Source organism: Trachypithecus francoisi, unplaced genomic scaffold (assembly GCF_009764315.1).
Source record: "Trachypithecus francoisi isolate TF-2019V2 unplaced genomic scaffold, Tfra_2.0 Lachesis_group0, whole genome shotgun sequence".
In the NCBI taxonomy this organism is placed as follows: domain Eukaryota; kingdom Metazoa; phylum Chordata; class Mammalia; order Primates; family Cercopithecidae; genus Trachypithecus; species Trachypithecus francoisi.
In genome coordinates this window covers 2904815-2927070 of record NW_022681453.1, presented here as the reverse complement: position 1 = coordinate 2927070, position 22256 = coordinate 2904815, and the positions used below count along the sequence as shown (strand labels likewise).

The following is a 22256-nucleotide window of genomic DNA, read 5'->3' as shown; positions in this document are numbered from 1 at the left end:
TAGTGTGAACTCTATGTATAGCCAGTCAGTCAGAGGCACAAGCCTTAACCTGTGCTTGTGATTCCATCTGAAGTGGGGGACACTCCCATGGGACTGAGCTCTCTACCTGAAATCTGATGTTATCTCCAGGTAGACAGTGTCAGAATTAAATTGAATCAGTGGATACCCAGCAGGTAGGTGCCCGTTGCAAAACTGACTACTTAGTTGGTGTGTAGGGAAAAACCCCATACATCTGGTGTCAGAAGTGTTGTGTTGAGTGACTGTGTGAAAGGACAGTGTAGGAAAAAGAGTTTTTTATTTTACTTATTTATTTACTACACCCTCTCAAACATAATTGGAATTATAGAATGTGATCTTTTGTGACTACCTTCTTTTAGGCAGTTATCAAGGTTCATCTTTTTCAAGGTTCATCCACACCATTGCATGTGTCAGTACAATAGTCCCCCCCTTATCTGCACAGGATGTGTTTCAAGACCCCAGTAGATGCCTGAAGCTGCAGATAGTACTGAACTCTACATGTAGTATGTTTTTTCCTGTGCCTACATATCTATGATAAAACTTACTTTATCAATTAGGCACAGTAAGAGATTAATAACTACTAATAAAATGGAACAATTACAACAATATATTGTAAAAAAATTGTGAATGTGGGATCTCTTTCTCTCTAAATACTAATATCTTACTGTATCGTATTCACCTAGTTTCTGATCACAGTTGACTGCAGGTAACTGAAACTGCAGCTAAGGGTGAACTATTATACTTCATTTTATAGTGGAACAATACTCCATTGTATGTATATACCATACTTAGTTTATGCATTCATCAGTTAATGGGTATTTGAGTTGTTTCCTTCTTTTATTTATTTATTTATTTTTAATTATTATTATTTTTTTAGATGGAGTTTTGCTTTTGTTGCCCAGGCTGGAGTGCAATGGCCTGATCTCAGCTCACCACAACTCCACCTCCCGGGATCAAGCGATTCTCCTGCCTCAGCCTCCCAGGTAACTGGGATTACAGGCATGCGCCACCACGCCTGGCTAATTTTGTATTTTTAGTAGAGATGGGGTTTCTCCATGTTGGTCATGCTGGTCTCCCAACTCCTGACCTCAGTGAGCCAGACCGCCTTGGCCTCCCAAAGTGTTGGGATTACAGGTGTGAGCCACTGCGCCCAGCCAGGTTATTTCCTTCTTTTAGCTGTTATGGATAATGCTGCTATGAACACTCATTTACAAGTTTTTGTGCAGACATATGTTTTCAATTATCCTGGATTTATATCTAATTAGAACTGCTGGGTCACATGTTAACTGTTTAACTTTTTCAGGAATTGCCAAACTGCATTCCAAAGCAGCCATACCGTTTTACATTCCCACCAGGCATGTATGAGGGTTCCACTTTCTCCACATCCTCACCAACACCTGTTATTCTCTATCTTTTTACATACTGCCATCCTAGTGGGTGTGAAGAGGTATCTCATTATGCTTTAGAGCTGTGTTTCCCTAATGACTGAGATGGATCCTATTTTTTATTTGTTTATTGGTCTTAATTAAGCTTTTCATCACTAAGTATCCCTTATGTGAAATGCTGGGGAACACAGGTGTTTCAGATTTTGGATTTGGGGGGATTTTAGAATGTTTGCATAATACTTAGAGACTGAGCATCCCTAATCCAAAATCTGGTATGCTCCAATAAGCATTTCCTTTAAGCATCACGTAGGTGCTTAAAGTTTCAGATTTTGGAGCACTGTGGATTTCAGATTTTTGGATTTGGACGTTGAACCTGTACTGTCATTGTTTTAAAGCTGGAGAATAAAAAGGAAATTGGGAAAAATTATTCACGACATTAAGAGAAAAAATGTGAACAAATTTAAGGTGTTTGATAACAGCTGATCAACAATGAACCCAATTCTATAGATATATCTGTAAAAAAATGAACATCTCCACATAATATTCAAAAGTGAAATAAGGAACCAAACCTACCCTAAAGAGGTAGGACGACAGGTGTGTGCCACCACACCCAGCTAAATTTTTTATTTTTTGTAGAGACAAGGTCTCACTATACTGGCTAGGATGGTCTCAAACTCCCGGCCTCAAGGAACCAAACCCTCTGCACTATTTTAAAGAGAGATGGAAAATATTTGGGTTTCATACCTACTAAAGAACCAGGAGTGATGTAACAATTATTTGAAAATCTTAAGGTATTATCTTGCTTGTTTTTCTGAACCAGTAACAGCTTAAAGTGGCTAAAAAGTCAGTGTGAAAAGACAGAATAGGTGGCCAACAGGACAGGGCCATTTAATACAACCAAGCAGAGACCACTTAATTTGATCTTTCAGGATAAAACTACTCAACTGAATAAATTTATGTAATACCTACCTCAAGGGTCCAGAAAGACATACTTTAAAAAACAAACAGTAGATATGTGCAAACTAAAGTTTTCATTAAAGAACAGGACACTGAGATAGACTGTATGATTTACCTTCTAATATTAGACAATTCCATACTGAACTAGTAAAAAACACACTATATGAGGATTCCAACTTTTGCTAGTAAAAAAATTCACAAAATTCCACGTTTGTCAAAATACATCATTAATTAAAACGTAATTTACATTAAGTTTAAAGTAAATAAAAATTTAGGGAAAAAATGACAGGTGATCAAATTTTGTCCGAATAGTGAATAAACAGTAATAGAAAGTAAGTCAGCATTTAAAAATTTCTATCTGAGATGAGATCTCATTCTTGTCACCCAGGTGGGAGTGCAGTGGCATGGTCACAGTTCATTGCAGCCTCCACTTCCTGGGCCCAAGCAATGCTCCTGCCTATGCGTCGAAAATAGGTATGACTACAGGTGTGTGCCACCACGCCCAGCTAAATTTTTTATTTTTATTTTTTGTAGAGACAACGTCTCACTATATTGCCTAGGATGGTCTCAAACTCCCGGCCTCAAGCAATCTTCCTGCCTCAGCCTCCTAAAGCAATGGAATTACAGGCATGAAACACTGCCTGGCAAACTTTAGCATCTTTAATAATCAACTTAATCTTGTATTACCAACAAATATCTATGACCTTAAATCATTTTCATTCTGGGTGCTAAGTAGTGCGAATTATAGTTGTTTTCTGATTATATTTACAATCTTTTGAGAAACAGTTACAAAATCTACATAAAGCATTTAGTAACCCACTTACAACATATGATTAAAGAAATGAAGTCATAAACTAGTACATATGTGACAATTTGGCTGAAGTATGTGGGAGAAAGCAGGCTTTCAGGTGACTGTTAAATAAGGGGAATAGGAAGCCTTCCTCAATTTGTGTGATGTGGTTTGGATTATGGCACATAGAGGTACAAGAGGAATTTTGTAAGCAAAATGTTATTCTGATATGGAACACAGGGGTTTACTTGGATGCAATGTGTGACTACGTAAGTTGGCAGAAATAGTAAGAGGTTCCATTTATTCTGCATGTACTTTATGTTAGGCACTGTTAAGCATTTCAAAGGCTTAGAAAGAATTAAGTTAGCCTCCATAATTAACCGGAGTTCAAACCCAGACCTAAGTGACTCCACAGTCCATGTTCCTTTAACCCCTATACTCTAAGGCCTTTTAAGAGCCTGTATTAATTAAAAGTGACACTCATGTGCAAAAGAAGCAATGATAAACCAAGAGAGTGGTACTCGAAGTATGGTCCATGGGCCCCTATGTGGGTTCTGAGACCTTTACAGAGAGTAGACAGGGTCAAAACTATTTTCCTAATGATACTACTAATACTTAAAAAAAAAAAATTGTATTAACATTTGAATTGATGCCATAGTAAGACTGCTGGTGCTTTAGAATGAATTAAGGCAATGACATCAAGATGCAATAGTAGTCACTGTATTTCACAGCTAAAATTTTTTTAAAAGTCAGCTCACTTAAGAATATCCTTGAGGAAACAGTAAAAAATGATTACTTTTATTAAACATTGGCCTTTTCTAATTGGTGAAAAAAATGGAGATTATATATAAGCCACTTCTGCAGCATACCAACTTCTACTGAAGGAAGACTGTCTCAAGGAAAAAGTACTTGTGCAACTGAGTTGTGAACTAACTTAGCCAATTTTTTCATGGAACACTATTTTTACTTGAAAAAACGACTGACAGACAAATTATGGTTATTCAGACTTAATGGCTGGAAGATGTTTTCACAAAAATGAGCAAAGTGTGTCTAGGGCTTCAGGGATAATCATTTACAGCATTTATTGCTAATGATAAAATTTCAGCTTCCTCTGAACTTGTCCCAAAGGCACGGTAAAAAAAGAAAAAAAAATTGAGCTTCCAAGGGAAAGTTAGAATTTTAGAAAACTTGTATCCACTACTGTGAAACTGACAGATTCTCAATACTTACGATCTTTCTGAATTGTGTGGTTAACAATCATGAATTTTTTATTGAATAAAAATATGTTAGCATTTGGAAGATCTACATAACTCATGACATAATGTTTTCCAAATAATCCAATGCATGGTGTTACAAAAAGTATCAGTAAAAGATGGGTAAAAGTTACATCTGAAATGCAAGACAGACCAATAGATTTTAATGTAACAGTGTAAGAAAAGTTCACTCATATGGCTTTAGGTTCTACATTGCAACTAATCTTTAAGAAACTATCTCTTGTGGAATTACGGTGCAGTATCACTTAATCTCCATAATTATCCTGAAAAGCCTATGAAAACACACATACCTTCCTTCTTCAACTGCCTGTCTGTGTGAAGGTGGATATTCTTCACACACTTAGACCAAAATATGTCTCACAAAAGACTGACTGCAGAAATAGATGAGAATTCAGTTGTATTAAGTCAAACATTAAGACCTGAAAAAAAGGTTCAACATGGCCATTCTTCTCACTACGTATTTTTGGTTTTGAAAAATGTCCTTATTTTATAGGTGCCAATATAAAGATAGTTCTCATATTAACTACAGAAAAAGGAAGAACTCCAATGCTGTCTTTTACCAAACCTAAATGAAAAGCACAGAAAACAGTGTTTTCTAGTGCTTGAAAGTCCACAAGTGACACACAATTTCCAAAGAACCCTGAGAAAAAAAGAAAACATTTACTGAATACCTATTATACCCCACGGACTATGCTCAGTGCTTTCACGTAAAACCTTTTCATCAAATTTGAGACCAGCACTAAGGCTGAAAGAAGTCAAATGGAGTAAATATGGTATATACAAAAAGAACAGACTCTGACACACCTGAATTAAAATCATTCCCTTGAATGTTATCTTATTAAATCAAAAGCACAAGAGTTTCTTCTTTAAAATTAATTCAATATTTATAAGATTGAGAGAAATGTGAATACAGTTAAAAGCATATACAGTGGGTGCTTAAAAAGTTCCCTTCAGTCATACTTCTCTCTTCTGTTCCAAAACTAAAACAGCGAGTAAGTACCAAAATCAACGATCAAGGTTAAATTTGATGACATGCTTTTGTTTCATTCATCACTACAGGCCTCAAATAGATGAATGCTGCTCCAGAAAACATTTAAAAATATCTTAAGGACCCACAACCACTATCAGGTATTAGAAATCAATGTTTAAAAACTACCTATGCATTTTTTTTTTCTAAAATAGCTTCATTCTTTGAAATCTAAATCACTCCTACAATTCTTCCCAATCTTGTATATTCATTTGACCTATTAGTGACTATGAAAAATAAGGGCATCTTGGTATCTCCAAGAAAACTATCAATGAAGCAATTCTCAAACTGGCTACCTTGTAAACCAGCAAAGTTGGCAGGAAGCACCAAAACAATCATTTAATTCCTAACTATATTTCTATCAGATATTTCATACTGTCACATGCTTGGACTATTATGTGAAAAATTAGACAGTAGTTATTTTAAGTATAGTAAATATGTTCCAAGATTTGTGGTGAGAGAGATCAGTCTCTAAAAGTTAACAAGACTTAATACCTTAACAATGCTTTTCACTCTGTACACTTTAACAAATCACCAAGGCTCTTTCAAAACAAAAGAGCTGATCAATTAAACTCTTGCCAACCAAGCACCTTTTTTAAAAAAGTTCAAGCTGACTTCATACTTTGTGTTTGTGTGGGTAATCACAAGTTTCTAGTTATGTAGCATTTTAATATTCTTTTATATTTAAGGTAAGTTGTTTTCTTAAAGTTGTGTTTTTAAAAGATCTAGTTATATTTTATGCTCTATTTGAACCCAGACACTCAGAACTTTCATAAAAAGTATGCAAGTTTATTAGGAAATCTACCAGAAAATTCCCCTCTACTTTAAAAAACATAAACTATATGAGCTTAATTTACTTTATCCTGACAAATTTTTTATTTCAAGTTTGGTCACTACCCATTTCCTGTGTTGCACTGCATACCCTCTTTTCTATGGTTACTATTCTCAAACTAAGACTGGCGATCTTCAACCACACTGTAAGAAGCAGCCACGCCATGGTGGATATCATCTGATAGTTCTGGAAAATTATTTTAAATGGGTACTCAACATATGCCTTCTTTGATGCTTTTGTCCTTCAAGAAACTTAACATAACCATATTTTAGAGGAGCCAGAATGGTAGGAACAAATATCAGATCGAAATCTATGAATAACTTTCAACTCCAACACTCAGAAATTAAAACTTTAAAAGGATCATTAATCTGGTGTGTCTAAACTGCCCTTCAATGAGCAACTACATGTCTCTGTATTAAAACCTTTTTCTATTTTGTTCAGTGTAACAAGTTATACAAGCAGAGAGAAAAAACAGCCACTGAAAATAAGGGAGTAAGAGAATCAATTATACTGAATCCTATTAAATCCCTTCCCTCCCCCCAAACAGAAAAGCTGAAGGTGATAAAACGCTCAGAGAATTGCCAGGCATCTTCCTAACATTACCTATTAATCTTCACAACACTCATGAAGCAGATGTCAAGTACCTCTAGTTTTACAGATGAAAGAATCATAAGACTAAGCGATTTCCCCCAAGGTCATACACAAAGTTAGAGATCAAATTAAACTAAACTCTAGGACTTTGTACTCTTCGTCATTTCTAATCAAATAAACTGTTAGATCAAAATATGCTACAATTACCTCTCCCTAAATGCTATACTCTGTACATGGGCTGTTCCAGTAAGGTAGCCACTAGCCACATATGGCTATTAAGCACTTGAAATGCAGCTAGTCCAACTGGAAGTATGCCATAACTGTAAAATACAAACTGGATTTTGAACGTATGAAAGGGATAATATGAAACGTCTCAATTATTTTACACAAATTAGATGTTGCAATGGTATTTTGGATATACTGGATTAAGTTAAATTCACTGGACAGCACTGGCCCATACTTCTTTCCAAAGACTTCCCATGAAATAGATGTCATCACAAGATCCAAATCAAAAAGCAAGTATTTTCTTAGAATTTGCTGTATTCTACATACATTATGTAATGCAATGTAGTAACCATATCTAAAGGGTGATAAATGTTTAGAGAGATGCAGCATATATGTAAGTAACAAATACACAAAATAGACCACTGTAGTGTTCTCTAAAACATAAAAAAGAATGTTTCTATCTCATTACAAGCATGTGAGATTTTCAGTAAGCCACAGTGTGGACAAAGTAGGACTTTCCATTAGAGTCATATGCTATTTCCTTAGGTGGAAAAGTGAAAATATGTCTATCCCTAATGTATGCAAAAGGATATCAAAGTCACCAGAGGACAACCATAAGGCACTATGAATTTCTAAACAAACAAACAAACAAACAAAAACCCTCGTTAATGTCAATGTATACTTGTTTTTTAAAAGTCACACATCACAATATTCTTCTAATACAGCCTCAGCACTTAATCTGATTTTGACTAAAGTGCTAAAAGATATGAGGCAGGAGGAAACATCAATTTAAAAAATAAGGATAACTTCAGAAAGTCTGGCAATTCCACCAAAGGTTGAACGTAAGTTTCCATATGATCTAGCAATTCTATTCCTAGGCATATAGCCAAGAGAAATAAAACATACGTCCACACAAAAATGTTCTTAGCAGTATTATGTAAAATAGCTAAAAAAAGTGGAAACAATGAAAATGTTCATTAACTGATGAACGGATAAATAAAATGCGGTATATCGATGAGCTGGAGGATCATTAGGTCATAAGGAGGAATGAAACACTGATACAATCTTGTTACGACATGGATAAACCTTGAAAACATTACACTATGTGAAAGAAGTCAGTTACAAAAGAGCACAAATCGTACAATTCCATTTATACGGAATGTCCAGGAGAGGCAAATCTAAGAAGACGAAAAACTGGTTGCCTGGGGCTGGGGTAGTTGGGAGTTGGAGAGTGACTGTTAATGAGTACAGGTTTCTTTTTGGCGTGGTGAAAATGTTCTAAGATTGATTGTGGTGATGGCTGCAAAACTGCGAATACACTAAAAGCCACTTTAAGTGGGTGAATTGTATGGCATGTGAATTACATCTCAATGAAGCTGCTAGAAAAATGAAGCCAGAAATGTAAAGGAAAAAAGGGTTATAGGGATCTGTCAAGCACCTAATTGCTCTTTTTCTGGATTCTGTAATTTTGTGGTACTTATCAGTTTTTAAGTTTTATCATTTGTGATTTTTTCTCATTCTAAGTATTCATATTAGTAAAAAACATTTTCACCACCACAAGTAAATTTACTGAAAAATCATTGTTATTTAAGAAGCTCATTTTTATGGCATGCGAATTATCTCAATAAAGATGTGACATCTTTGCATTAAAAAAAGGGATCACAATGGTAATATGTTAACCTTAAAAGAACCACAGAATTAACAGCCCTGGACTCTTAGTAGTCCCTCAAATTATGAAACCCACTAAAACGCATAAACTACTTTAAAGATAATATTAACAGCTTTGTAAAAAGCCCAAAAAATATTTCAGTCAAGCAAACGCTCAAGTTCAGAAATGTCATGGGAAGTTGAAGATTTCATTACGAAAACATACGGAGGAACAACATAAAAAATACTGCTTGACCACTTTCCCTAAAAGCTAAACTCGTAATTAAGATGCAGAAGGTAAGTATTAAAATAAATCTATTTATCTAAACTCTTAAAGCTGAAGGGAAGAAGTCTTCTATCAAAAATCTCAGTGGGGTGTGTGGGTATGCGTGTGTGAATGTATGTATTTAAACCATACGCCCCATGTAGACAATCTGGGGAGCAGCTGTATCTAAGACAACGATTTTTTTTTTCCTTTTTTAAATAATCAAACGTGATGGTGCCATTCCCTAGCCCACCCCATCCCCCACTACCACCACCAGCAGGTGGAGGGAAAGGATACTGTAGACTAGAGGATGACAGCTTTGTATAACCCTTTGGACTTTATATGTAAGAATGCAGCTGGTGGTCTCCTCTCAGGAGGGGGTAAAGAGATTTGTGGACAAGCTGAAATAAGGGGTATCCTTTGCCTGGAAGAGGGCACACCGTGAGCCACATCTTGAATCAGCTATATCCAGAGTAAAACACAGGCCGCTGGAAGGCACTGTTAGCATCACCAGGATGGCCTCTCACGCCGGGGGTGTTTTTTTCAACGGAGAAGTTGTCCTGTAGTTTGGATATTGGGGGAGGCAGGGGTAAAGCGGGAGTCGGGAAGACCAGAAAAAATGCCTTTAAGTGGAGACGCCTCGGGCCTCGCTGAGGAAGTTCAGAGCCCCACTCGGTCGCCACACGCTTACCCTCCCACCCCCCACCGCCCTCCTTCCCGCAGCGCCAGACGTCGGTGCCCGAGCGAGAGCCGGAATCTCCGCCGCTGCCAGGAAGGGGGCCGCGGCCCGGCCGGGGCAGCGCCGACCGCACACGCACGCCTCCTCCGCACGCGCCGCGCCCGGCCTCCCCGCCGCGCGGCCCGACCCCTCGCACCCGCGCTGGGCCGGCTCTACCCCGCAGGCCTAGGCCGCGCCGGCCGTACCCGGGCACCTCGCTCCCCGGCGGAGGCGGAGCAGGCCCGACATAAACTTCCCGGCGCGCTAGCAGAGGCGTCACGGACGGGCCGGCCCCCAGCGCCATTCCCCGAGGCCCGGAGGCGGCTCCCGCCCCTAATCCCCACACTCGGGGTCCCGGCGGAGACCGGCCCCAGGCCCACGGCCCCCACCCCTCCGGCGTTGTCCCGCAGTTTACCTCCAAGTCGCGGCCTTTGTTCTTGAAATTCTTGAGCCGTTGGTTGTCCAGTTTCTCGTTGTCCGCCATGGCCGGGCCGGTGACTCCTTCCCCCGCCCGGGCCCCGCGGGATCCGCCCCAACCACCGCGCCGCACCGACACTCCCAGGAACCGGGCCGCCGCCTGAGCTGCTATGCTCGCCGCGCCGCCGCTTCCTTCCTCCTCTCACCTGCCTCCGCCGCGGCCTTCTCCTCTCCCCGCCCGCCCCCCCGCCCTAACCCCTGCGCGACTGCAGCTCCGGCAAATACAACTGTGGGGCCGGGCGGCGGCAACGGCAGCGGAATGTGCTGCCGGCTGAGAGGGGGAGGCAGCCTCGATCTGAGGGCCCCGGAGCTGCGGCCACGCCCATCGCCTCCAGCCCAGCTCGTCCATTGGCCAACCAGGCTCCGGTGCGTTCGACCAATGAGAAGGGGCGATGGAGAGCCGGGGCGGAAAGAGCGAACGGAAAGGGGAAGCGAACGACGCTGGGAGGAGCCGGCTCGAGGCCGGGAGGGGTGCGGCTGGGGCAGGCAGGGAAGGACCACGTGCCTTCGGAGAGAGGGGGAGGAAGCGACAGAGAAGTACACTTCAGGGGAAATCAGCAAGGGGAAGGAGAGACCCGGGAACGCAGCAGGGCCAGTTATTTTGCATCACTCGTCCGGGAAGCCCTAGATGCAGGGGTCCAGGATCCAGACTGCGTTAAAGTAACATTCTTTTCTCCCCGGGCGCGCCCTGTCTTCCTGGGCATTCCTTGCGCTCTCTGTTCGCTTTGCAGAGAGATCTGAGCTTCGCTCTTTCCCAGGTCGGACACTCGCAGCTCCGTTCCCGGGCTGGGGCTCCCTGCCGTCCAGGGTCGAGTCTGGGGGCCAGGACCTGCAGGGATGACGTGAGTTGAGGAGGCTCAGCGGAAAGCGACAGGAACGGTGGGTGGAAAAGGAAAGGGCCCAGTAGACGAATCTGATTTATCTTCTGTGATTAAGCGCCCGCAACAGGTAGGAATTTAGGCAGAGCTAGTGATCCTGGGACAATAGCACTTCCTAGGTAATTCGTCTTAGAAAGTTAAGGAAGCTGTTTGACCACAAAGTATGAACTTCTGGAGGGCGGGGCCCGTGGCAGCTGACAGGGAATATTGTCTGTTGAGAAAGGAAGTGAATTCCAAGGATACCAGGGACAACATTACCAGAGGCAGAAATGACACGAGTTACAAAAGAACGTATTCAAAAATTTCACAAAACAGAAATGGGAAATTATTTTAAAATATATTGAAATATCAACGAATAACATCTCAAATGTCCAGGGATATGTAAAGCAGCAACTCTGGTCGGAAGCAAAGAATCGAGGCGTTGGGTGTGTTTAAACTTGGCAAGGTAGGGAGAAGAGACCCTGATACAAACTCCTTCAGAATCGTTGACTCCCAGTCCTTTCTAGTACATTTTTTGAGCAGAACAACGTGCAGAGATAAATGTTTAAAACGCAGATGTTTCTTAGGGAAACACTTTTAAAGCCAACAGAGGGGAATCTTTTTTAAGTTAAAATGGAAGAAGTCAGTGGGTTTAACAGATATGAACAACTGAGTTTCCTTTGGGGGAGAGGTAATGAAAAGAGCCGGAGTACTTTAGGAATCACTTTGGAGAGGATATTGTAGTGGGGGAAAGGAAGGTAAAAACTGAGGAAGCAGAGTAGTACCTTTAAAGTCGTCAGTACTTTATAGACCATCAACTGGGCTATGGACAACAGAAGCTGTGCCTGGGAATAACTCACCCTGAAGGTTAACTTGAATATAAATTTAGAACAGATCTTAAATACAAATGATGATGTTCATTATAAACTGTTATTCCTCAAAGAGTCATTTAATTGAAGTAACATTGTATTTGCATACCAGAGCACTGATGTTTTTCAAAATGAGTTTAGGATAAGAAAATTCACTTGAAAAGCTGGAGTATGTGTGTATTTTGTGCCATCATGGATTTTATCATAAGCAGTGTTCAAGAAAACAAATTACCAGCGATTTCCCACCCTATGAATAAAAGTTATCTTGTCAACATATCGATAGATGAACATTTTGTTACTTTTTGGAATACATGTCATGGTAGCTTTCATGATGAAGTTTATAGAAGTGTCTGTTACATGTCTTCATATCTCCAGCTACAACTGAGTGTCTCTGATGATTAAACAACAACCCGAGTTTTCTCTCTGCAAAAGGCTCCTAAAAAGGGGTTGCAATTAGTTACCAACTCAGAAAGATGCAATACAAATAGGAAATAACCGCAATTTATGATTTTATTTGTTTATCTAAAATCTGTCTTCCTCCGTAGACAGTAAGCTCTCTGAAGTTAAGAAGCATAGTTTTTTTGTTCACTACTGTATACCCAGCACCTAATAGTACTTGGCACATAAGTACTCAGGAACTATTTGTCTAATGCAAGAATGTACGCCCCAAAAGTGGGAGTCAGGAAAACCAGAAAAAATGCCTTCAAGTATTACAGAAATGCCACAGGCCTCCACTTAAATTGAAAAGCAAGCTAACACCTCTCGATAAAAATGTGGATTGAGATCAATAAGCAGCTTCTCCACTCCTTCTGGAATCTCCACCTGGTTCAGCCTGCCTGCCTCCACCATGTCCATCAGGGTGACCCAGAAGTCCTATAAGGTGTCCACCTTTGGCCCAGGCTTTCAGCAGCTGCCTCTGTATAAGTGGGTCCAGTGCCTGCACCAGCTCCTCGAACTTCTCTCCCTAGTGGGGAGCAGAAGCTTCCGGGGTGGCCTGGGTGGAGGCTATGGTGGGGCCAGCAGCATGGGAGGTATCACCACCATCACGGTCAGCCAGAGCCTGCTGAGCCCCCTTAACCTGGAGGTAGACTCCAACATCCAGGCTGTCCACACCCAGGAGGAGAGGCAGATCGAGACTCTCAAGTTTGCCTCCTTCATAGACAAAGTACAGTTCCTGGAGCAGCAGAACAAGATGCTGGAGACCAAGTGGAGCCTTCTACAGCAGCAGAAGATGGCTGGAAGCAGCGTGGACAACATGTTCGGGAACTGTATCAACAACCTTTGACAGCAGCTGGAGCCAGGAGAAATTGAAGCTGGAAGCGGAGCTTGGCAACATGCAGGGGCTGGTGGAGGACTTCAGGAACAAGTATGAGGATGAGATCAATAAGTATACAGAGGTGAATGAATTTGTCCTCATCAAGAAGGATGTAGATGAAACTTACATGAACAAGGTAGAGCTGGAGTCTCACCTGGAAGGGCTGACTATATGAAGTGGAGATCTAAGAGCTGCAGTCCCAAATTTCCAACATGTCTGTGGTGCTATCCGTGGACAACAGCTGTTCCCTGGACATGGACAGCATCATTGTTGAGGTCAAGACGCAGCATGAGGAGGTTGCCACCCGCAACTGGGCTGAGGCTGAAAGCACGTACCAGATCAAGTATTTGGAGCTGCAGATGCTGGCTTGGAGGCACAGGGATGACCTGCGGCATACAAAGACTGAGATCTCCAAGATGAACCGGAACATCAGCCAGCTCCAGGCTGAGATTGAGGGCCTCAAAGGCCAGAGGACTTCCCTGGAGGCCGCTGTCACAGATGCTGAGCAGCGTGGGGAGCTGGCCATTAAGCATGTCAATGCCAAACTGTCCGAGCTAGAGGCCACACTGCAGCGTGTGACTACCGGGAGCTGAGGAACGTCAACTTGGCCCTGGACATGGAGATTGCCACCTACAGAAAGCTGCTGGAGGGCTAGGAGAGCTGGCTGGAGTCTGGGATGCAGAACATGAGTATCCATACGAAGACAACCAGCGGCTATGCAGGTGGTCTGAACTTGGCCTATGTGGGCCTCACAAGCCCTGGCCTTAGCTATGGCCTGGGCTCCAGCTTTGGCTCTGGCGCAGGCTCCAGTTCCTTCAGCTGCACCAGCTCCACCAGGGCCGTGGTTGTGAAGAAGATCGAGACCCGCAATGGGAAGCTGGTGTCTGAGTCCTCTGACTTCCTGCCCAAGTGAACAGCTGTGGCAGCCCCTCCTAGTCTGCTCCTCCTGTGGCTGCCACAGACTTCGGGAGGGAGGCTGCTGTGTGGGGGAGCACAGGGAACAGGAGACCCCCCTGAGGCTCAGCCCACCTGCAGGGGAGTTTACTGCCTGGGGATCCCCCCTTGCCCATGCTTCCAGCTACAAAATTCAACTGCTTTTTTTTTCCTTTCTTTTTTTTTGTCCAAAATAAAACCTCAGCTAGCTCCAACACACACACACACAGAAAAAAAATTGTAGATTGAGTCGTTATTGCTTCTAGTTTACTGAGTTCGTTCTATTAATATAAATTCTTGATTTGGTATCATGCTCATTCTGGGGTGAAAAGTTTAGGGAATAAATCAGACATACATTTCAGGGAAAAACCTCCTGCATATTTAAAAGTAGTTGGGACACACTTTGTTAAACAATTATCCTTAATTATAATTCTTAGGTAGTCTATTGGCTTAAATTTATTACTTGAAATTGTCAGTACTCGTTTGCCAAGTTTATGTGTTTAGTGTCTGTATTTCCGGTTCTTCCCAGATAGAAGATACATAATTTATCAAATGGGCAAAGAAGTCCTTCAGGGAGTTGGTAATAGCTCTACATGCTGATTGGTAATTGAATTAGCAAGATATAGTAGATCTAACTGATTAGGAGGTTTCAGTTTTACTTTCTGGACTAAGGAAGTAAAATGCAGAATTATTAATAACCATTTCAATATTATCTTAATTTGGGATGTGATAAATTATCACAAACTGAGTGGCTTAAACAACAAACACTTCTCACAGTTAGGGAGGACCTGAAGCCCATTATTAAGGCAGATCTGGTATGTGGTGAGAATTCACTTCCTGGTTTGGAGATGGCTATCTACTTATTGTATCCTTGTAGGTTGGATAGTAGCCAGGAAGCAAGCTCTCATTTCTCTTATACAGGCACTAATCCCATTCACGAGGGCTTCACCCTCATAACCTAATTACTTCCCTCGAACCTCACCCTTAATGCCATCACATGGGGGTTAAGATTTCAACATAAATTTTGGGGAAACACAAACATTTAGTTCATGACTAACACAGACTATTTAACTAAGACACTTTTTTGTGTATATGAAGTATAGTTGTTATAACCAAACACCAGAAAACCTATTCTGTATCTGAGACCTGTTTTGCAATAGGCTATTTGGTGTTAGGTAACGATCTCCTGACTTGTAATCACTCCTGGTATTGGGAAAGTCTAAAATATTATGGAGATACTTGCTTTCAGTGTGTCATGAAATTCTCTTTGAGTCACTTTCTGAATAGAGAAACTCTGTTCTGCAACAGACATTTGTGAAAGGATTTGTGAAGACTTACACAGGATTTTGGTTGATCAAATGCAGTCTCAAAAATAATTATAATTGTGAGTTAAGCAGTTTAGACTCTTCTCATGATACATGCATTAAACTGAAGATTATAGAATCTTTCTTTGTAATATGGATCCTGTGGTTTCTGTTACTGTTTGGGGGAATACCTGAGATTATGTTTGATTTCCGGAGCAAAGGCTGGATAGTGTTGGCTGAAAAAAGAAGGAATTTTTTTTTTTTTAATTTTGAAACAGGATTTCACTCTGTTTCCCAGGCTGGAGTGCAGTGATCTCGGCTCACTGCAACCTCTGCCTCCTGGGTTCAAGCAATTCTCCTGCCTCAGTCTCCCAAGTAGCTGAGATTACAGGCACTCACCACCACACCCGGCTAATTTTTGTATTTTTAGTAGAGACGGGGTTTCACCGTGTTGGTCAGGCTGGTCTCAAACTCCTGACCTTGTGATCCACCCGCCTTGGCCTCCCAAAGTGCTAGGATTACAGGCGTGGTACTGCGCCTGGCCTCAGGAATTTTGTATGTTGCTAAACCTTACTAAAATATAATTGATTTTGTTACAGTTGGACTCCTGCTTTTTTGAGAGAAAAATATTAAACCTTTGGTAATACACCTTTATTTTCTCTGGAAAACAAAGTTGATCAGGTAGTAGAGACTTCATTCATTCATTTTCATTGCCAGACTTTTCTGACTTATAACTTGGGGAGCCTGGAGAAACAATTACTACCAAATATTGAGCACCTACCATATTCTAGGTCTAGGCATTTTATCTATGTAAAGTGTTTTAAAATTATTATTGTTATTTCTATTTCTGCTATTATAGGCAGATAATTTTGACTGAAGCCCCTGGTAAAAGATGATGAATTAAAAGCCTAGCCATTGATGTTGTTATTATTTTTGAGACAGAGTCTCACTCTGTTGCCCAGGCTGGAGTGCAGTGGGGTGATCTCCGCTTACTGCAATCTCCGCCTCCCAAGTTCAAGCGATTCTCCTGCTTCAGCCTCTGAGTAGCTGGGATTACAGGTGCCTGCCACCATGCCCGGTTAACTATTTTGTATTTTTAGTGGAGACATGGTTTCACTGTGTTGGCCAGGCTGGTTTCAAACTCCTGACCTCAAGTGACCCGCCTGCCTTGGCCTCCCAAAGTGCTAGGATTACAGGCGTGAGCCACCGCACCTGACCATTTATGTTAATTTGATTGAGAGGGATGCATCTAGTTTTTCTTTAGCTTAGTTTTTTTAAAAAAACAAACAAACAAAAAACAAAACACTTAGTTTTAACTATTTCATTGGAGAAGAACAATTACAGGCCCAGCCTCCAGGCCCAATAGTTCTCATTTCAGGCAAGCTCCCTACCCCTATCTTTTTTTGTTGTTTAAACTTTTTATTTTAAACTAATTACAGATTCACAGGAGTAACAAAAAAATGTACAAGGAGATCCCATATGTCCTTTACTGAGTCTCTCCCAATGGTATCATCTTGTATAACTGTAGTACACTATCAAAACAATGAAACTGATATTGATATAATCCACAGAGGTTATTCAGAGGGGAGGCATGACATTAGAATGTGAAGAATACATGGAAGTATGAGGCAATATCCATGTATTGGAACCTTTTATAACCTTATACTTTATAGGAAAATGTTCTATAATGACAGTGATGACAGTTGTTACCAAATATGCAGCACGTACTGTATTCTAGGTTTAGGTATTTTATCTATGTATTTTATTATAGTTATTTGTATTTCTTTTGTATTTCTGCTATTATAGCCAGGTAATAGTTAATGAGCACTTATGTGACAGTCAGTCTTTTTTTTTTTTGAGGCGGAGTTTCGCTCTGTTGCCTAGGCTGGAGTGCAGTGGCACAATTTCACTGCAGTCTCCACCTCCCGGGTTCAAGTGATTCTCCTCTTGCCTCAGCCTCCCGAGTAGGCGCGAGCTGCCACATCCAGCTAATTTTTGTATTTTAGTAGAGACGGGGTTTCACCATGTTGGCCAGGCTGGTTTTGAACTCCTGATCTCAAATGATCCACCTGCCTCGGCCTCCCACAGTTTTGGGATTACAGGCATGGGCTACTGTGCCCGGCCTGGCAGGCATGAAAAGCATGTGTAACCCCAGCTATTCGGGAGGCTGAGGCAGAAGGAGAATCACTTGAACCCGAGAGGCGGAGGTTGCAGTGAGCCGAGATCACGCCACTGCACTTCAGCCTGGGCAACAGAGCGAGACTCTGTCTCAAAAAAAAAAAAGAAAAAAGAAAAAAAGACTGCCACCTAAGTGCTCAATAACTATTACCTGCCTATAATAGCAGAAATATAAAAGAAATACAAGTAATAATAATAAATACTTTATATAGATAATGTATGTATGCAATGTATGTATGTTAACTCATTGAATCCTCACCACCACCCTGTGAGTTAAGTATACTCACTTTACAGATGATAAAATTAAAGAACAAAGAAGTTTGGTAATTTTCCCAAGATCACACAGTAGCTGGCATTTGAACTGGGCATGACACCAGAGCTGGCACTCCTAATTACCATGGAGGTACATAAACTTCACTGTGCATAGCAACTTTTAAAGGCAGGTATTTCCATTTTCTTATGAGGAACCTGAGGTTAAAAGAAGCAATTTGTTCAAGACCCTATACAACTAGCAGGTGCTAGAACCCTAGTTGGATTCCAGCCCTGCCTAGCTGTAAACCCCTGTGATTTCTAATTGACCATTCTAGATAGACCCCTGGCCTATCACACTGATCTCAGCTGGATCTCTGAAGAGGTCACGTTCTGAAATGCCCAAGGGAATGGTTTGCAACCTTCAGAATGCATTAGAATCACCTGGAAGGTTAAAACCCAGCTTGGTGGCCTCTATCCCCAGGGTTTCAGTAAATTTTGGATAGCCTTTGAAGATGTGAATTTCTAACAAGAGCTCAGATGATGCTAATGATGTTTCAGTTTCTAGAATACATTTTGACAACCACTAAATCTGGCCCAACAGGGCTCATTATAAGGTGGTTTCACCATTAAGATAAGAACAGACTTAAGGGTTAATTAGGCATCACAGTAATAGATCATATATCATGCAACACTTCAAAGTACTGCATGTCAGCTGGGCATGGTGGCTCACGACTGTAATCCCAGCACTTTGGGAGGCCGAGGTGGGTGGGTCACTTGGGCCCAGGAGTTTGGGACCAGCCTGGGCAACATGGTGAAATCCTGTCTCTATAAAAAAAAAAACAAAAACAAACACAAAACAGAAAAAATTAGCCAGGCATGGTGGCATGCACCTGTAGTCCTAGCTACTCAGGAGGCTGAGATGGGAGGATCACTTGGGCCTAGGAAGTTGAGGCTGCAGTGAGCCATGATCACACCACTGCACTCCAGCCTGGGTGACAGGAGTGAGACCCTGTGTAAAAAAAAAAAAAAAAAAGGCATGAGTGTGTAAATTTATTGTTATAGATTTCTTACTTGAAAAAATGTACCAAATAATTAGTATTTCAAGGACAGCATTGAACAAGCCAGTAATACCCAGTTCCATATTACTTTCTGAATAGATAGATGTATGTACTACTTTCCTGGGTTTCTCTTTGCTTCTGGTTTTCCTCTTGAATTTTCTCAAATACTGTTTTCTTTATGGCATTCTTCACCAAGACTGGCTCCATTGAGCATGCAAAGTCTATTCTGAGTTTTTTGGTGTTAGTTTAAATCTCACATACTCTGCCACTGCCTTCCCTAGCTCCTTGAAGGATCAAGCCTGTCCTCGTTCTTGAATCAATTCTCAAAGAGGCAGATTGTCTCCATTAACTATTCTTCCTCTGTTTCTGAATTTTAGCCCATTTGCCAGATACTCTGTTTCCCTTCTACTAGTCTCCTTCTCAGGGCCCTCCCCCTAGAGGTCCAGTCAGGAGAATTGGAGTTTCCTGCCCTATCTGGACTGACCTTTTCGAACTATCTCTGACACCAACAAACAAAACAGAACTACTGGGTTAGCTTCTCTCTTTTTAGTCACCCTGTTCAGGGGGATTCCTTTACAATCAAAACAAGGAAAAAAAGAGAACTCTTCATTTTTAATCCTTTTTTATTTCTGCTAATGGTGCTACACAGTTACTTGAACTGAAAACATTAAGTAACTTTGATTTTTCATCCTTTTCTTTTGCATCCCACACTCAATCAATGCCAAATTGTAATGATTAAGTATCTTCACAGAGTCTCTCACATTTGCCTACTTTTCATTCCCAATGCCTCTGCCCTGTTCAAGACTTGTAAGAATTGTTTCATATTCGTGATATTTCAGAGTTGGGAGAAAGTATAAATATTACCTAGATCAACCATCCATTTTGTGCTTGAATTTTCACTTCCAATATTCCCATCAGGTGGTTTTTCCAGCCTCAGTACTTCTTGAGTCGTAGCCCATTAGCTTTCAGAAGATACCGTTAGAAAGCTTTTCTTGTAAGACACGTGTGCATCTAATCATTTGAAACAAAAAGTAATTGTAATATTTAGAGTAAAAGTAGTTAAATATGGAAATAACAAAGGGCAAATGCATTAAATAGAGCTCTTTTTTGTATTTGTGAAAATGATATAATTCTTTCTTCAGTAATACCACACACCTGAATTATAGGTTCTGTTTCAAAATATGAGAATAGTAGTGCTAATCAGACTGGTGAAAATTAATTCTCGTGAATATAAGTGTCTTTAATAATTTTAATGAAAACAGACTAATGTCCTAAAACAGATGACTGCCTTGGATAATCTCATATAAGGATTCTGATGCATTTATTAGTTGTTTTTCTTTATTACTGAGCATAGGTTGTATGTGATATATGGTACCATGTATACACACATGATTATAATTGTGTAACATGAATTAAAAGATAGTGTAAGATCAAACACTTCTAAGGCATAGGATTTAGTCTTGAAATACACACCTCATAGGATTTATCAGATTTCTATTTATAGTCTGTCACCATGTTATACAAAACCCTGAAGTGTCTTGGAGAACTTCTCAAATAGAATTTCAACAGATTCTCCAGATGCCTATGAAGTCAAAGGTTTATAGTTCCTTGTGTGCCATTTACACTTAGTTACCACTGGTTACCTTATGATGGTAAGGTAAAATCTTTGACAACAAATCTTTGACAACAAATCTTTGACAACAAATCTTTTAATGTTTTTCTTCTTCCTTTCCACAGTGTTGAATCCTGGAATTCCTTGTCTTTCACCTACATGCTTATCCCAACACTTTCATTAGGGCCTGTTAAAGGTTACTGTTCATATAACTAATGAGAATAAGAGCCTGGTAAGTGTTAGACCATCTTTAGTGCCCATGAGATATTAGAATGTCTTGTGCCCTTGCTTTTTGGCTACAACCTTAAGATCTGCCTAATCAAACTTGATGTTCTGCATGACAGAACATAGCTACCATACTGATCCCAAATTAGACTTCCCAGGTTTTTAGTTCTACTTATAAATAGAAGCATCAGAGGAAACGTTTAACTTGTAGACAGATCAAGTCAATTAATGACTAGTAACACTACTATTTGGTTAAGTCAAGGATATCATCAGACCATTTAGAGTAGTAGAAAAATATCAGTACCCAAGTGACCTAGAAGAGCTATTTAATTTATAGGGATAAGAAATACCTGTTGTTTTATATTTATCTTCTTACCTTTTTCTTATACTCCTGCTTGTGACATGAAAAGAGGAAAAAAATACCCTGCATTTATTATTTAGATAGTCATTAGAATGGAAAACTCTTTAAGAGTAGTTAAATTTTGCCACAGAAATCTTTAGTAATACCACACACCAGGATTATAGGCTCTGTTTTGAAATGTGAGCAGGGCCATATATCTCTGTCTTCTCGTTGGATTTCAGTCAGTCCTCTTGGAGGCACTCTTGTGACATGTGAAGTGATCCAAAGGGTATTCTGGCAAATCATTGATCTTGGCACCCTTAAAATGCTAACTCCTTTTAGGGATAATTTAAATACAATTTGTATTGACTTTATTACTCAAGATAATAACAAGGAAGGAAAGGGAAGGATAAACCACATGTGTGTTTCTACCCACCACTCATATGCAACCCCTTACTTAATGTATATCTTAGCATATACTAAGTGTAAGTTATAGTGTACTATGTAGTACAGCATATATCTAAGGGTATAGTGTTGTGTATAGTCAGTCCTGGCTTTATGGACATGTGACTCATACAGCCAAACAGAGCTCTGTGCATGGCTTAAAACTCTGCTGTCACCATCTTAGAAATTGTGTTTTTAAATTGGGGGCTCCACATTTTCATTTTGCACTGGTCCTTACAAATATGTAGTCTGCCATATTTAGTGTAGCATATATGTAATACCATGTATCAGCGTACATATAGTGTAACATATGTATCTTGTACTCCTTACCTACCCACAGTTCTTTTTTGGCATGCATTCCTTCAGTTTTTTTTTTTTAAACTGTCTCTATAATATTTCCAGTTTAAATGTAAACAAGTGATATGGTTTTGCTCTGTGTCCCCACCCAAATCTCATCTTGCCACTCCCATAATTTCCAGGTGTTGTGGGAGGGACCCAGTGGGAGATGATTGAATCATGGGGGCGGGTCTTTCCCTTGCTGTTCTCATCATAGTGAATGGGTCTTATGAAATCTGATGATTTAAAAAATGAGTTTCTCTGCACAAGCTCTCTCTTTGCCTGCTGCCACCCACGTAAGATGTGACTTGCTCCTCCTTGACTTCT

The 22256-nt window shown here is 40.5% G+C and overlaps 1 protein-coding gene and 1 pseudogene across 2 annotated transcripts in view; one reads left to right on the top strand and one right to left on the bottom strand.

Moving 5' to 3' along the window:
* KPNA4 (karyopherin subunit alpha 4) overlaps window positions 1-10515 on the bottom strand; it is a 66824-nt gene extending 56309 nt beyond the window's left edge. Inside the window, exon 1 of the mRNA XM_033202722.1 lies at window positions 10145-10515. Within this exon, the coding sequence (XP_033058613.1) occupies window positions 10145-10213 (69 nt within the window). The 5' untranslated portion in view covers window positions 10214-10515. The remainder of the gene's footprint in view (window positions 1-10144) is intronic.
* Window positions 10448-15623, top strand: LOC117079120 (annotated as a pseudogene). The gene has a single exon (XR_004435268.1). The product of XR_004435268.1 is annotated as a keratin, type II cytoskeletal 8-like (transcript).
* The last annotated feature ends 6633 nt before the right edge of the window (window positions 15624-22256 follow it).